This window comes from Hyaena hyaena, unplaced genomic scaffold, assembly GCF_003009895.1.
Source record: "Hyaena hyaena isolate Hyena2069 unplaced genomic scaffold, ASM300989v1 scaffold_110, whole genome shotgun sequence".
In the NCBI taxonomy this organism is placed as follows: domain Eukaryota; kingdom Metazoa; phylum Chordata; class Mammalia; order Carnivora; family Hyaenidae; genus Hyaena; species Hyaena hyaena.
In genome coordinates this window covers 2,554,629-2,571,337 of record NW_024080742.1, presented here as the reverse complement: position 1 = coordinate 2,571,337, position 16,709 = coordinate 2,554,629, and the positions used below count along the sequence as shown (strand labels likewise).

Sequence of the window (16,709 nt, the reverse complement as noted above, 5' to 3'; positions counted from 1 at the left end):
GGAATCAAAACTTTAAAAATGAGATAACATGCTATATATGAAAAGTATCTGAAACAAACTACTAAAGCTTTACAAGTAGAGTTCCTTTAAAAAGAGGTTATCTGGGCTTTATCAGGTTCTGCTGCTGAAGTGCTGAAACCCACCTTTTCTGGAGGAAAAAAAGATGTTTCTGAAACCCATACCTTCTTTTCACCCACTCAATGTTTTCTACTGTGTTTTATACAGTAAGTAATGAATGTGCATTATTTAATCAGTATTTTAATGAAGAACATATTGCAGAAACTTTGTAGGATAGAGCTAGAGCTAACGGATCACAGAAACATGACCTAAAGGAATGTACTCACTATGGCAACACGAAAAGGAAGCGTCGGCGAGTGGAGAATGGTGCAGGGTCCACACAGAGAACTCTCCTCCCAAGGGCAATGACAGAGACTTAAGGAGAAAGAGAGTCTGAAACCCTGACTAAACGAGATCAAGGACTTCCAAATTAACATGCACATTTATTGCAAATCTGATCAAAATCCAAATGAGATATTTTAAAAATCTGGCCAAGTGATTAATAAATGCATCTAATAAAATAAACGGATTAAAGTAATGGAGAAATATAGATAAAAAGTTATTAGAAAGAAATTTTATGTTGGGGGAGGGACACATACTTTCATAACAAATATGCAAGAGGGGCCCCTGGCTGGCTCAATCCAAAGAGCACGTGACTCTTCATCGCGGGGTCCTGAGTTTGAACCCCACTTTGGGGGTAGAGATTACTTAAATAAATACAAAAACTTAAAAAGAAAATACACAAGTAAAGCTTGAAATGTCTTCTTGCCTGCTGGGGATACAAGCAGAAGGGGCAATGATTCTCAACAGAGATAACGTCCTTAGAGGGAAGGGCTTGGGAATCCATACGCTTTGTACATTTCATGTTAATCAAAAGGAAGCATGGGATTACATACAATCAAAAACCTTTGAGAGATCCAAAAGCGACATACACTCAATTAAAAGGCAAAAGACAAAATGTAGAAAATATTTTCGATGAATAGAATTCCTTTAAGTCATAGAAACAACAGAAGCAATCAGAGATCCATGGAAATTCAATTAGAAGAGAAATATAAAAACAGCAGCAGCAGCAGCATATGCCAAGCATCCTGGAAGCGACCTTATTACCTCCCTGGCCCTCAAGGAGCCTTGGAAGGCAGGTTCTGACGTGGCCACCCTTTGCAAGCGAGGACAATGATAACTGTCCACAGCCACACACAGCACTGAGGTAGCTCCCCTCACCCAGCCTACCCAGCGGCCACTACAATAACCACCACCTTCTGCTGTATTCAACAGCTTGTTTAAACAGTCAAGCTAACATTCATTTTTTTAATGTTTTTTATTAATTTCTGAGAGAGAGAGAGAGGCAGTGTGAGAGGGAGACATAGAATCCGAAGCAGGCTCCAGGCTCTGAGCTAGCTGTCAGCAAAGAGCCCGATGCGGGGCCCAAACCCATGAACCGCGAGATCATGACCTGAGCCGAAGTCTGATGCTCAACTGACTGAGCCACCCAGGCGCCCCGTTCAAGCTAACATTCAAAGGCACAGGTAAATTTAAAATAATCAGATGTCATTTTCACTTCTCAAATCATCAAATATTCTTCAAAATAATGCTCGTCACAATAGTGCTACAATCATGAACACTGGAGACCTAAATGCTCCCACGTTAGGAGACTGGGTCAATAAATCATGATAAAACCAAACAATGGAAGGTCACACAACTTTTCAAGATTGAATCTGCAAAAACAATTTAGTGCTACGGGAAAATGGTGATGGTAAGGGGAAAGAGCAGGGTAAGGCATTGCTCACGTACCATGATGAGCAATGGTACACAGATATAAATACAGCTGTGCATTTGAAAATGGACCAAAATAGAAACAATAGTTGCCCTCGGTGACTTTTATTTGCTTGTTTATAAACTTTTATTGTTCAGAATTTTCAAATCCTATAATAAAAAGACACTGGTCTTTAAATACATTTTTATAACAACTCTGCAAGTGAGAGGACAGAAGCAGCCTACTTTAAGAATCCTTTCCCTTTGCTTCTTCTGTCTCACTTTCCCTCTCAATCCCAATAAAAAGGTTACAACATGCTGTACTGGGCAAAACCTTTTTCCTTCAGCTTCTGAAAATTGGTAATAATTAGCTTGATACAAAGATCAAAAACTACAGTCCCTTCCTGCTTTGCATTGCTGACATGCCCTTTCTCAAGCTCTACTCACACTTCAAAAACACAGCGGGACCATTTCCTGACCGCTCCATCCGTGGGCACCCGCGTTCCCATCACAGGGCTCACTGACAGTTCTGGGGAACAGAGTTAACACAGCGGCCTGGGGCTGTCTACTCTCCAGAAGGCCTGCTGGCGGGCTGGCCCACGGCTCTCTGGGTACTCAGATTCGAGAAGCATCTCCACCTCGTCTTTCCTAACGCACAAAACCGGCTCAATCTGAACAGTTTGTTTCAACAACGTGCTTAGTGCCGGAACACCCCCCCCCCTCCCTCCAAGGATGTGAAACTGGGGTAGCTCCAGGCAGAGGGTGCCTGCCTGGCCAGCCCCCAAGAACAACCCTGGGCGCTGAGACTTTAAATGAGCCTCTCCTGGGGCACCAGGGTGGCTCAGTCGGTTAAGCATCTGACTTCAGCTCAGGTCATGATCTCACAGTCAGTGGGTTCGAGTCCCGCATCGGGCTCTGTGCTGACAGCTCAGAGCCTGGAGTCTGCTTCTGATTCTGTGTCTCCCTCTCTCTCTGACCCTCCCCTGCTCATGCTATCTCTCTCTCTCTCAAAAATAAATAAAAACATTATAAAACAAATAAATAAATAAGTAAATAAGTAAATGAGCTTCTCCTTGGGTAGACAACCTTTCACAATTTGGGAGTGTTTTCACAAGTCATTCCAGGAGAAAACAAGCCCATCCCGGTGACTCCCCAGCCTTCCTCTGCGCTTCCCCCATGCCTTGTCCCCTTTGAAGATTCTGCTCTGTGCCCTGCCTTCCACTATACTAAATCTGGAAAATTGAAATTACACATCCTGAGTCCTGTGAGTCCTCCTAGCAAATCACTCAGCCTGGGGTTGGTCCTGGGGACCCAGTGCCAACAGTGCTCCCACATTTCCAGAAGCACAGAGCACAGACTTCAGAAAAACAGAAAAACACACGAGGCACTTCTACAAGCTCAACTCACATTTCATTCAGGAACTCCTCCTCTGGTATTTCCTTCCCTGTTTATCCTTCCCACCCTGCTTCTCATAAATCCAATTCGGGTGACAAAATGTTTCTTCTCCTAAACTGCCGATTAATTAGCTGGATTTTAGTGACAATACACAAGGAAACAGGGAGCAAATATATGCAGGTTTGGGGGTCACAAACTTCTCTTTGAACAGATATATTAAGGATCGTTTCAAGAACACTCTTAATGCAGCCCTGACTTGTCAAAGTGACCGAAGACATAAAAATACAAAGAGAAAACATCCCAGTTCCGTGGACAAGGAATATGACAAAGTTCCAAGGGGAAGCAGTCAAACCTTTAAGGAAACAAGAAAGGACACAGATCCTTTTACTCACTATGAGGTGGTGCTAGAGGCAGAAACTCCCCCCCTCCGTCCATACAGAGTCTGAGGGAAAATTGCGTCTAGAAGCTTGAGCAGCGCCCTACAACATGGCGGCCCAGGCTCCCCCTGAGGACACGGGAATAGAGGCTGCTCTGATCTGAAAGGGCAGAGGACGGTGAAGAATACAGCAGGGCTTGTACATCACCAGCCTGGGAGTTCAGTCCCCCGCCACCAGCCCCGGACAAATGCTGGGGCCCAAAGCCAAGAGGCATCAGTTACGGCCTCAGGTGGATGAGGACGGCTGCCTCAGCACAGGGGCCTTGCGGTGGGCCCGGGGCGTGCTCACCCCAGGGTCTCCCGCTGGGCCGACTCCCGCCTGGTCTTGTCTCCTGTGTGTGCCAGGGGTCTACTTCAGGCACCAAGAACTCACCAGGGTCGTCTGCTCTGTGTTTAGCACCACATATTATAATGATGATGATGATGATGATGATGATGATGATAAATTCAAAGGACCTTGTAGAAAAGTCCATGAGACAAAGAAAACAGAACAAAGCGGTGTCTTGCTTTGGCTTGCCACTGCCCAGTCTGATACTTCACTGGGCTTGTTCCATCTGAAGATAAACATGGCATGAAACCTCTGATCACCCGTAATCCCTGCAGAGTCAATGCCACACAACACCTTCTATACTAATACTGCAAAGAAACAGATCATATCCTCTAAAGGATGAAGATACACTCAGATACAGGGGGATGTCACGGACAGCTAGCAATTGCTTTGCTGTAAGTCCCACATTGATAAGAATCATCTGACAAAAGATTGTCCCGTCCAGAGATTCTGTACATTCTTGGTTAGAGTGTTGAACATCAGGAAAGGCTGGTCCCTTTATCCATTTTCAAAACCTAACCAAGGCCTGGATGGCGATCACACAAGGTGTTTACTTCATGAAAACCTGTTTTATGTATTTCTCGGTGTCAGCTCACAACACAAAGAAGTTCAATTACCAAAAAAACAGGAAAGCACAGGAACAGTTAATACGCAGGATGGTGGGTAACACGATACACAGAACCGGCAGAGGGACACGCAGGTGGCTCCAAAGTTACTAGTAATGGCCCATTTCTTAAACTGTGGGGTGGCTACAGGGGTTTTGCTGATTTTCCATAGCCTATACAATATGTCACATGCAGACAAGAACAGATTAGCTCACAATTAAGATTTTAACACAAAAATTTTGTCACCCATCCCATATGCACATGTGTTTATCTAGATGGATTTTAGACTCAACCTCGTAAACTGAATAAATTCCCACTGGGATTTCTTAATAAAAGTGCAGTGAATTTGTGGACTAAACTGGTACATCCTCAGAATTCTTATTTAAAGATGGCTCTGTTTGCACGTTATGTCATCTTTGAAGCCGGGGCCTTTCCACTGCCCCATGACCCCTGCCAACTGGTCTCGACCACTCCCCACGAGCCTGTCTCAACATTGCACTGGTCCCTGCACCGCAACCCCAGCTCCTCCAGGTCTGCCCTTCCTCAAACTCTCCACGAATCCCTAGCGCCCTGCTCGCGCCTGTCACCTGGCCCAGCAGGCTTCTCTGTACCTAACGGGGGAAGGGAAGACACCGAGTCTGACATGCCTACGCCCTGTGCCCTGCACATCTCCTGCTTCAACAATTGTTTGTCGATGAATGACTCACATAAACAAATCGGCCCTGTCCCCTTTACTTCCTGCCTCTCCCTACAAATGGCCTCGTTAGAATCAGGCCAGGTGTCCCGTCTCACTGATGACAAACAGTGGACAGAGCCACCTCAAGGCTAGGGACACGACGATCAAACATTGTATCCCTGATAGGGAGAGACAGTGTTCTTAAAAAACAGGGGCAAAGTGCTTTCATCCCCAACCGCAATGACACAGCCAGAATGTACTAAATATACTGCATGGTACCACAAGAGAGTTTCTCAAACAACGCAGGGGACATTCCAGTTCACACTTTTCTCAACTGTGAGCGACGCTGATGGCAACAGCGCCCTCTGCCGGTTCCCAGTCACAGAACCACAGGCACAGGAAATGCATCTTCGTAGTGGGGTCTCCTTCAGGGGGAAATTGGTCTTCATGTGAAAACAGAGGACAGCTCTGCTCCCCATCCTCCTTTGCTTCACTCAGTCTCTTGCATCTTATTCGAATCGTCCGGCCTCCCCAGCAGGTTACAGGCATTAAGAGGAAGCGGTTCAAGGCTGCTCCCGCCAGTCTGCACGAAGGGCCCTTCCTGACCACCCCTGTGATGCCAACACTTTGAAAAGACACACGAGGGGCGCCTGGGTGGCTCAGTGGTTAAGCATCCAACTTCTGCTCAGGTCATGATCTCGCGGTTCACGGGTTCAAGCCCCGCATTGGGCTCTGTGCTGACAGCCAGCTCAGAGCCTGGAGCCTGCTTCAGATTCTCTCCCTCTCTCTCTGACTCTCCCCTGCCCATGCTCTCTCTCTCTCTCAGAAATAAATGAAACACTAAAAAATAATAATAATAAATGAAAAGACACACGAGTCACACGCACAGCAATGTAGATTCTAGAAGCATGTCACTGAAAAAGTACCGGGCATGGCCTAGTGTCTGAGACCAGTGCTCGGGAGACTGGCCCATGCAGGTGTAAGACCATGGCCTAGCAAGAGCTGCGGGGACTTGGAGGATGGACCTACACGGCCACTCTGGCCACCTCACCAAAAGCACAGGAAAGGAACCAGTCCCCAGTCCCCAGCTCGCTATGAAGAGTAATTGAATCTTTCATATAAATATAAACCATGCAGCAAGAACCCATGAGCCATGAGCCCTCACAAGTGTTCTCTACACACCGTCTTCCTTATTAAGGGCACAGCTGGGGTATAAGGAATGCATGCAAAGCTTAATCAAGGTTATGCTGTTTAGAACTAGGAGACGCTGAGTCCTCTCCTCTGAAGGTCGCCCCTAAGACAGATAGGACCTAACAGACCTAATCCCTGGAGGATACAGTAGGCACTCAAGGAGAGTGTAGATCCTGTTAGATAAGAAAGGCAGGAAGTGAGAGGGCACTTGAGGACATAAGGGGGGGCGCCCCAGACAGAGACAGATCAAGTGCTCCACTACCACCATCCAGAGGGCACAAGGGTTTGTCCCCTGGGTACAGAATGTGGCACATTAGTAGCACCCTCAATAGTACATACCAGAAAGAGAGAGTAGATTTTATTCTCTATTTCAAATAACAATAAAGTTAGAAGGGCTGAAGTAGAGACAAGAAAGGCAGAATTTTCACCCCTTCATAAAACTGGGAGGGCTATTCCTGGGGCAGGGCCCAGGTCAGAGGCTGCAGGACAAACTCAAGCCCGAGATCACCTTTCAGTTCCTTCCTGATTCAGAGACTCCAAGATTCTGGGCACAGCAGAAAGCACACCGAAGAAAAAGTAGAAACCCTGGAAATTAAACAACCTAAGCAGCCAACTCAAGAAGCTTGAAAAAGATCAAAACAAACCTAAATAGGTAATTGTCTAGGAAATTATATAAATACTAAAAAATGATTCAATGAAAAGTAGAAAGTCTCATTATAAGCACATCAGAAACATGTTAAAAAATGAAACTATAAATATTCTAATCTGTGAGTGTAAATGGAAGAAGACTAAATACCAAAAAACTGAAACCAGGAGCTTAAAAATAGGCACAGGCACCACAGGAGAAGCTTATGTCGGGGTGTTTACCATTAGAAGATACACTGAGGGAATTTGCTACATTAACAGCATAAAGGAGACAGAACCATATGATCATCAATAGTTGCCCAAACATGCCTTTGACAACATTTAACAACCATTCTCAATTTAAATTAAAAAATCCAACTAATTTAGGAATAGAAAGTTCCCTAACCAAAATGCCTTAAATGAACACATAATACAACCTAGAACAAACATCCCTAGTAATAAAACATTTTATTAACTGCCTATCCCTATTCACTTAGAAATAACCCCTCATAAAGGGGTATTTGTCAGTGCCTTTCAAAATTATATGTATGGTTGCCTGCTAATCTAGCAGTCCTATTCGTAAGGAAATATTCCAAATATATGCTGGCAAAACATAAAAGGATGTGTGAACAAGGCCATTTATTATTCCACTACCTGTAATAGCAAAGACTAGAAACCACAGAAAGAAACTGTTAACAAACTACCTACCTACAGCTGGTGTAAAAAGAGACAGTGAGAAAGATCTCTCTGTCATTCTGAAGAGTAATCTCCAGAATATATTACTAATGGGAAAAAAGCAAGGAACTTATATGATAGTATGCCGCTTTTAAGACAACTGGAAGAAATATAAATACATTAGTATATAGCAATATATATTCAGAAAAGAGCATTTATGGAATAAGCTATAGGCTGATATGAAGGGTCACCTTGGAGACAGGGAGCGAGCAAGTATGAAGGATAAGGATAGAAGTAAACCGTAAACCTCTTTGAATTTCCTTGGTTTATAGTTTCAACTGTAAACCATGTAAATGTGGGCTGTAAATTTTTTAATATAAAAATAGAAGCAAAGCAATCCTGAAAAATAATCAACTGAAACAAATCATTCTTATTTTATGTCTACGTGGTATTATAGCCACACAGAGAATACTTACTTTAGGTGATTTAACCCTCTGGGATGATCTATCTTAAGCCCATAAAGAACAAAAAAATCTTAATTAAAAGAACATTCAGTGGGTTCATTACTAGTTAACAGTATCAACATTTTTTAAAATTATTTTGACGTTGTTTGGAACAAAGACTTTCAGCATGAGAAAAGAGATACAAGAATAATCAAAGGAGCTAATTAAAATCCTTAAAACCTTTAAATGTATACATGATTTATTTCTTTACAATTAGAAAATCTACAAACTTCTTAGACCTGCCTGCTGAAAACCCTAAAAGGATTAATAACCTGGGAGCAAGGTGCATCTCCAGGATCCAGATTTTGGCTTCTAAATACCACAGTGTGGTGGAAACTAAAAGGAACCAGAGCTCCTAGGGAAAAAGGATAATTCCATATCTGTGCAACAAACAGGTACTATGACCTTGAGGTGTCTTGTCATGTAAGAACACAAGCAAGCTACCAAAGATGGCTAGAGTCACGTCAAAAGAACACAGAAGAAGATGACTAATGACAGGCCAATTTGCACATCATCATGATTATAAAAGGAATAATGACTGAAAATAGACTCCATGAGTTCACAATAACACTACCCCCAACCCAAAAAAAAAAAAAAAAAAAACCCTCTAAGTCATCTTGAAGACTGTTAGAGCATTAATCACTATTCTATAAAGGGAAAGACTCAAGCATGGACCCTACCTTACCTGTACTAATTATACTCCAGCTAAGTAAATAGTTGGTGAGAGAAAACTCTTCCTTATAGACGAATTCTAGATAATAGACATAGAAGGAATGGTAGGACTAGGGAAACATTATTTTTGCAATCTCTAATAAAATCATGAATATAGGTCTCCATCATTTGGTAAACATTCATGGAGAAATCTGTAATAGAAGGAGCAGGCCAAATAATCCCCTTAAACCCACTGGTCAGTCTTAACACAATTAATATTTAGACAAATTTCTTAAAAGACACAAAATACCAAAGCTCACACAAGAAGAAACCGATAACCTAAGTAACCCTATGTCCATAAAAGAAACTGAAACTGTAGTTAAAAACATTCCCACAAAGAAAACTCCAGGCTTTCATGGCTTCCTGAGTAAATTTCACCAACCGCTTAAGGAGGAAGTACTACCAATTCTATGAAAAATCCTCCAAAAAATTCAAGAGGGAGAAATATTTCCCAACTTTTTCTATGAGATCAGGATTGACCTGAGACCAAAGCCACACAAAACATTACACACCGACTGGAAGATATAATGGGAGAGAAGTAACAAAATGAAATACTAAAGATCTAAATAAGAAATGAGCAAACTAGTATAAAGAAAATTCTTAAACACCCTAAAAGACACAGAAGTATTTTTGAACAAAATGAAAAACACACCACATTCTTGGATAGGACAATTCAACAACAAAGGTGTCAATTCACCTCAGGTCATGATATACATGTGACATATTTTTAATAAAATTCTAATAAGCATAGAAAAACCTAGAAGTCCTGGGTCAAAAAGCAAAGACTCAAAGACTTAAATGGAGGCGTATCAAAAGGGCACAGAAGCCAGCTTGAAGTAGATCTCACTGATCAAACTAAAGACAATTTTAGCCTCAAATAGAATAATGTCTATAATTATCTATAAATTATTAAATAAATATGAAACCAAGAAACCACAATGTCACTAAACGACAAAGACAGAAAGAAAGAGTGTGCACTCAAAATAACTTCCACCCACAGGAGGTAATGAACACATCAATTTCTCACTCAGAACACTGGTGGTCAAAAGAGAAAGGATGAAAGCATTTACCCTGCCACTCCAGGAGTTCACTAGTTGATGTGGGTAAGTATTTTACAAAAGCTTCAGCTAATAAATGCAGAAATACTGACATAAATAGAAAATCACTAACTCTAAAAGCAATGGACTTAAGCAGGGGATTAGTAATGGATGTCAAATCTATTAGATGAAACAATTTGGGGGAACACCATATTCAGAAATGGAGTATAAAATGTCCCCTGTAAAATATTATTACCAAAAATGTCAAACTTGAATCTACACAACTCTTTACACCAAACTTCCTTCTTCCCTTTCAGTTGGCTGAGGTCCCCTCCCTTCGCTGCCTATTCCAGTCTCTGTCTCAGGGTGGCTAACCATGATAATCATGGACGCAGTACGTACAGAAGGGTGGTTTCTCCTCATTCTTATCCTGGGCAAGGGATACACTGGCCCTGTGGGCAAGTTTACCAAATTCCTTGGAGAAAGAAGGGACAAAGTTTCAGGGAGAGAGAAGAGGCATGGCAGGGCAAAACAGTAAGGGAAGGATCAGCAGAAAAGATGAGTAGAGAACATTCCAGAAGGCAGAGAGATGGTGAGGAAGGAGCCAGAAGCTAAAGAGACTAGCTCCAGCCACAGTATTCCACAAGTCTTAGAATGAGGTATGGGTCTGGGAAGACAGAGAGCCAACAGATGATCAGTTAAGAAACTATTCTTAACTCAGATATAAAAATTGGTCCCCTGTTGTCTCCAACCTTTTAACTTCATACTGAAACAAAAACTCAATTAGTTTCACCTTTCTTGGTACAGAGATTGCGGAATGTGCCACACAGGTAGAAAACTCCACTGCTGTGCATATCAATATGGAGCTGGTAGCCATGCAGTCCATACTCTGGGCTGTCATCCAAAAGGGGGGTGTGAGGGGGCAGCTCGTAGGGGCTAAAAAGCAAAACAAAACACACACACAGGTTTGTCAACACCAGAGACAAAATGCTTGAACTAAAAATACTCTGTAAAAATATCACCATCCATTTAAACACCAGTCCCTATCAGTCCTCAACAGGGATCCCATTCCCAGTAACCCTCCACACCAGGGACTCGGAAGAACCACTTTATGTTCCTTTCACCAACTTCTCTACAAACAGGCAAAGGAAGGAGTTCAACAGGCACCCACAAGGTCACCACGGAGGGGCTGTGTTTCCGCGTCCTGCCCAGCACAGCCGCTCTGAGAGGCATCTCCGCTCCTCACGGCCTCAGTAGCCAGGGGACAGAGCGGCTCAGCAGGAAAATGCCCCAAGCAACAGACCTCTAGGTCAGGAAGCCGCCGGGCGGAAGACCCAACACGATGACGAACCAAGTTTTATTCAATAAGAAAAACCTTACTACATAAGGTAAGAAACTCAAAAGCATTCAAAGTTTTTCAGGTACTTGAAAAAAAAAGAATAAAAGAGTCTGAAAGGTGTAGTGATATGAAAAACATACCGCCTCCCTCCCGCCCCGAAGACCTACAAATTCATGGAAAGACACGCACGGTGCCAGGCTCAGCAAAACACACCTGCGGACCATGCAGGATATGGAAACGCACATCGGTGCCAAGACGGGAAGCATCTTGATGCGCTGGGTCCTTGCAGTAACAAAGCCGTCCTGCCCTGACTCGGGACTTAATCCTCAACCCAGAGCAAATACAGAAAATGCGTACTCGTGAATAATCCAATTATTTTAGCCACAGCCAAGTAATTATGTTTGTTGGCTTGTGTCTACTGATTAAAAACAGAATATCTTTGTAGCTATTCTCAGGATATTCAGATGGCATCAACATCTAATCCTTTACATGGTACGAAACTTTGATACACATAAAAATACATACACGGTGGCCGAGCCTAATGTGCTCTTCTCCACAAGCTGATGGAAATGAAGATTTGCCGTAACAAAAGCCAGTTCTTCCTCCCTCTGAAAAGTTAATTAGAAAGAATACATTTTTCAACAGAAATATTTTAATTTTTCACCACGTTGTTGTGAAGATCGTAGCACATTCATCTTACAGATAGATAGTTTCGTATAACTGGTACGATTACCACAGTACTAATGTGTTATTACTGCCGATACATTATTACTATCCAATAAGACTTCTGTGTCATCCTGACAGCGAGGCCACAATTCACCCAAATACGCAGCACGTGCGGTACTAAAAGGATTAACACCCCAGCACTTGTGAAATATCAAAATACTCTATTAGACAGGATGATGGTGAAAATACACATTGTTAGTTCCAGATTCTTTCCAACTCTTTTCTAAGAGAGGGACAGTATTGGTAAGACCTTCACATATACAGGATTAATTCCACAAACACTGAACATGAGTGGCATGCATTCCTCTCTTGAGTACCCGCTTGACTTGACAAAGCGACTGGGAATGAAGACAGTCACCCACCAGGCTGAGCAGCAGAAAATGTGACTGGAGAGGAAGAGACATCCACTTCTCCCCAAGTTCACAGCTGACGCTGGCTGGTGTAGGTGCCCAGAATGGCCGCGCTGAGGCCCCACCCGGCAGCAGCCCGCCCAAGGACAATCGGACAGACCAGGGTCCTCATAACAATGCGGGCCAGCACACTGATGAATTCTAGTCAAGGAAACGGCCCCCAGGTAAACTGCGACCTGGGCCACAAGTCACCCTCACGCGGAGGGGAGAGGGACAGTGACTGCCTCGTCAGGTTGAGAAAGACAAAGTTATGACAAAAGAACAATGCCGTTGACCTTGGTTCCGTCCAGTCGTCATTTATACACACGTGCTATTATCCTCAAAATCACATTTGTGAACTTCTGTCTTAAAACACCCACAGGCCAAAGCCACAGATTTCAACACATGTGTGGTGTACAGAGAAACGTCACACTGGTTTGCTTTTCACTGACGTGACTGCCCAGAAAACAATCCCAGAAGGACTGGGAAGGGGTAACTCTTTAGACACTTTACCCTGAAGGGCAGGTTACACTCCAGGCTGCAGCTACACGGGTAGACACTGGTTAAACATGCAGTGAGAGAGATGGGCAGCTGCAGGCTGGGGCTGAGGAAGGAAGGAGCGCGGACTGACTGGAAGGAGAAGGGGTGAGCCTCCCAGGACATGACCGGGATAATGAGAGCAAAAGCATCCAGGCAGGAATAGGTAGCTCGTCATCTAGGACAGGAGAGCAGCGGAGTCGCCTCCAAGAACAGGGGTCATTTAGCTAGAAAAGCGAGGTTGGGAAGAGAGAATTACTTCAGGACCTCACATCTGGTGTCACGTGCAGTGGTGGGTGAGTGTGGAATCGAGGGGGGCGGGGGGGACAGGGACCCAAATCTTACCTTCCACAGCCCCACCAGGAGGCCTGGGTGCAGGCAGAAGATGCGAATGAGTCTGTCCCCGCCAATCGTGGTGGATTCGGTTAAGTTACTCAGATTGTACTTTGCAATTAAAGAATGCCACCGAGGCCTTTGAACATCCATGCCAAAGAAAGGAAAGAGAGAAGTGAGCTTTCACAACTGCAGTTATCAATCCTCTCGAGAGAACTTAAAGGTACAGCTGAAGAGCACGCTAACAATGGGCACCTTGCTAATACGGTGCGTTGAGGGTCAGGGGACACAAACCAGTCATGTAAATAAACACGCAAATTTCTCACCCAACCCTGTTTCCTTCCCCTCCTCCTCGCTCTTGCTGTCCACTCAAGGGCCCAGTCAGAAGTGGAGGAACCACGAGGCTGAGGAAGAGCCATGTTCTGCTCTCTGCCCCTCAGAGCCCAGCACAACGCTGCAATCAAAAGCAGATTCTCATATGTACTGTAATCGTATATATCCTGAATTGAGGGAACTAAGACATAAGCGAAGATGAAATACTTGATGTGACAAAAAAGCAGGTGATCTCGGTAGGCTATTGGAAGCAGATGCACATACCTTTCAAAGTTATTATCAAGGATAACTCAGAGAGAGTGAAAATTTTAATATTGGAAAATGAATTTAATCCAAAATCCTGAGGACTTTCATGAAGAGACCCACTGTGAACTCTATATTACAATTACTGTCTGAGAGTAAGTAATAACTCAGATGTGTAAGGGAATGCAACTCTGCTGTTCATCACGAGACTTAAGAACAACAGAATGAAACAGTCTAGAAGCACTACAATGGTAAACATGTATGTCATTTCCAAGGACCTAGAGATAGTTCAGGAAATTATAAAGGAGATGAGATCTCAATGGTCAATTAGCACAGCTCAGCTTTGGAGGGAAGTCCCTAAGGAGCCGTGGCCGCATGGCATTCAAGCATTCCCCTCCAGCCACTAAGGCACAAGCTGGCTGGAGATAGGGATTCAAATGTTCATTATGTAGTGAATCAGAAAACGGAGGACTTCATCTGTTTCACAGGGAGGCATGGGGTTGGGGGTCAGGGGGCTTTAAGCATCAAAACCAGATCCGTAGCTTCCAGACTACCTTGGTCCCTCCCTCAATATGCAAAGGACTTTTTGTGCAGAAAACCACTGGCTGAGGAGAGGTGGTCATTGAACACGTGGGTGATGTACGATCTCAAAGTACACTCCGCGTAGGCAGAATAGGCTGGGAGGAAGTCACAGAGTTGGGAACACGAGTATGGCGTCAAGGAAACTGGAGTTGAAACCTTAAATCCAACCCTAAGCTGCTCAGAAATGGGAGTCCCGGCCACCATGACTATCAGTGCAGACGGATGAGGTCGGGCGGAGGTGTGGAAGCCCTCCCCTTACACTCCTTAGCGCGCCCTAAGTGAGGACAGTCTTCACCACGGCTCAAGAGCAGCTCAGATGACTCCACAGAGAACACGCTAAGTCCCCGTGTGCCTTGGTCTCACAGGCTAATGAGAGAGAAACGAAGGCTGATGCCTCCTCAACATTCCTCCCAAATCTGGGGAGGTATGGCAGAAACCACAGAATGAAGAAGACTTCTAGAACAGAAAATTTAATGAGCCTGACTAGAAAGGTATAAATTACAGGGAAATTCAAATCGCAAATAACACGAATAAGGCCTTCACCGTTTTTGAAAAAATCCTCATCGAGGAAACAAAACAGACACAAATAACAACCAAGTTTTCCTTGGCTGTCACACAGATACATGAGGATTTGTACTTCTGCATGATAAACCCATTCGCTTCCAGACATGCAACAAAAGAGCCCATCAACACAAATTCCTGAAAAACACTTCTAGTGTCTCTTCTCCACAGTTCATCAAATGCGGGCTAAAGTCCACTGAGTTTTAATGGAAACAAATTATAATAAATCAATTTTCCCAATGAATTCTAGCCATTTGTCACCATGCAGAATCCAGCGTTCCTGACCCAGGTGTCAGTTTTCAGGAGCGCAGCCTCCGTAACTGAGCTCCTCCATTCAGCACCACCCACTTCATCTTCTGTGACCAGCTTAGCTCAGGTTAACAGTGTTGTCCTAACGCATATAAACAATACTTCCTGATATGCCAAGTAACAAATTGTTCTGTCAAATTAGCACAGAGATTGTAGACTGATTCTCCAAACATAATTCCATAGAGCATAAAACCTAAATGCTGCCTTAGAAAGATCTGGTGTCCATCATGATACCTTATGAAATTTCAGAGATTTATCCAAATAGAGGTGCCACTTAAAAAAGTAAACATGTTTCCAGGGCACCTGAGTGTCTGGGTCGGTTAAGTATCCGACTTCGGCTCAGGTCATGATCTCACGGTTCGTGGGTTCAAGCCCCACATCGGGCTCTGTTCTGACACCTCAGAGCCTGGAGCCTGCTTCGGATTCTGTGTCTCCCTCTCTCTCTCTCTCTCTCTCTCTGCCCTCCCCCACTCATGCTCTGTCTCTCTCTCTCTCTCAAAAATAAAAAAAAAATTAAAAAAATTTTTTTAAAGTAAAAGTGCTTCCAAAGTATCTTCAGGAATGTAATCAGGGAAAATAATTCACATGTCATCCTTCGGAGCATGAAGGCTATTTTCAGAGCCCGATCAAACCTGGCCTCACAGCACTAAGAAGCCCGAGGCCCTCCCGCTTCCAGCATGACAAGCAGGGGCGTGATCCCTGACACACCCCAGATGGCAGAAGCCAAAACAAGGTCGCGGTTGCCAAGCTGCAAAAATGAGTCGGTGGTTCCGGGGGAGCCCTGAAGGCACGCTGTCCTGCCACGGACAACACCTTCCGTCACGAGGACACGTGTGAGAGATGCCACAGGAGGGGCCACGGTGCACGGGCCGGTCGGAGCCATGACGCGGCCAATGCCACTGCGCCGTCCAAGGCTGCAGGCCGTGCAGAGGGCCGCTGGGGGCAGGAAGCCATGCCTGCAGAGGCAGCTATAACCCTTGTGTGAAGGACAGGGGCGCCCGCTGCCTCGGGACGTCAGGACGCTGCCGCCGGCGGCATCTGGCTCTTAGGAGAAAGTGACTAATGGCGAGAAGAGTGAGGAACTTCTAACGCACACGGACACAGCACAGGGGCCCTCAGGACAGAACGCACGGACACACAGCCGACTGATGCCACTTTTAATCCTCACAGCAGCCACACATGCTAAATACTCATCACCAACATCATCATCACTCCATTTCACACATGACAAAACTGAGGCACAGAAACACTGAGCTACTTGCACAAGGTCACACATCCGGTCAGTTCATATAAAAATAAGTACTGTAAGTCCTAATGTTTAAACTATAATTATGGTACCATTTACTAAAAGAAAGATAGAGTAGTTT

At 44.3% G+C, this 16,709-nt stretch overlaps 1 protein-coding gene across 4 annotated transcripts in view; it reads right to left on the bottom strand.

Annotated features, from left to right (window-relative positions):
- FBXO15 (F-box protein 15) overlaps positions 1-16,709 on the bottom strand; it is a 48,461-nt gene that overhangs the window by 16,071 nt on the left and 15,681 nt on the right. For all 4 annotated transcript variants that reach the window (XM_039236407.1, XM_039236410.1, XM_039236409.1 and 1 more), the window contains 3 exons: positions 13,327-13,453; positions 11,855-11,937; positions 10,784-10,926 (listed from right to left, as the gene is read on the bottom strand). In XM_039236407.1, coding sequence (XP_039092338.1) covers positions 10,784-10,926; positions 11,855-11,937; positions 13,327-13,453 — 353 coding nt within the window. The remainder of the gene's footprint in view (positions 1-10,783; positions 10,927-11,854; positions 11,938-13,326; positions 13,454-16,709) is intronic.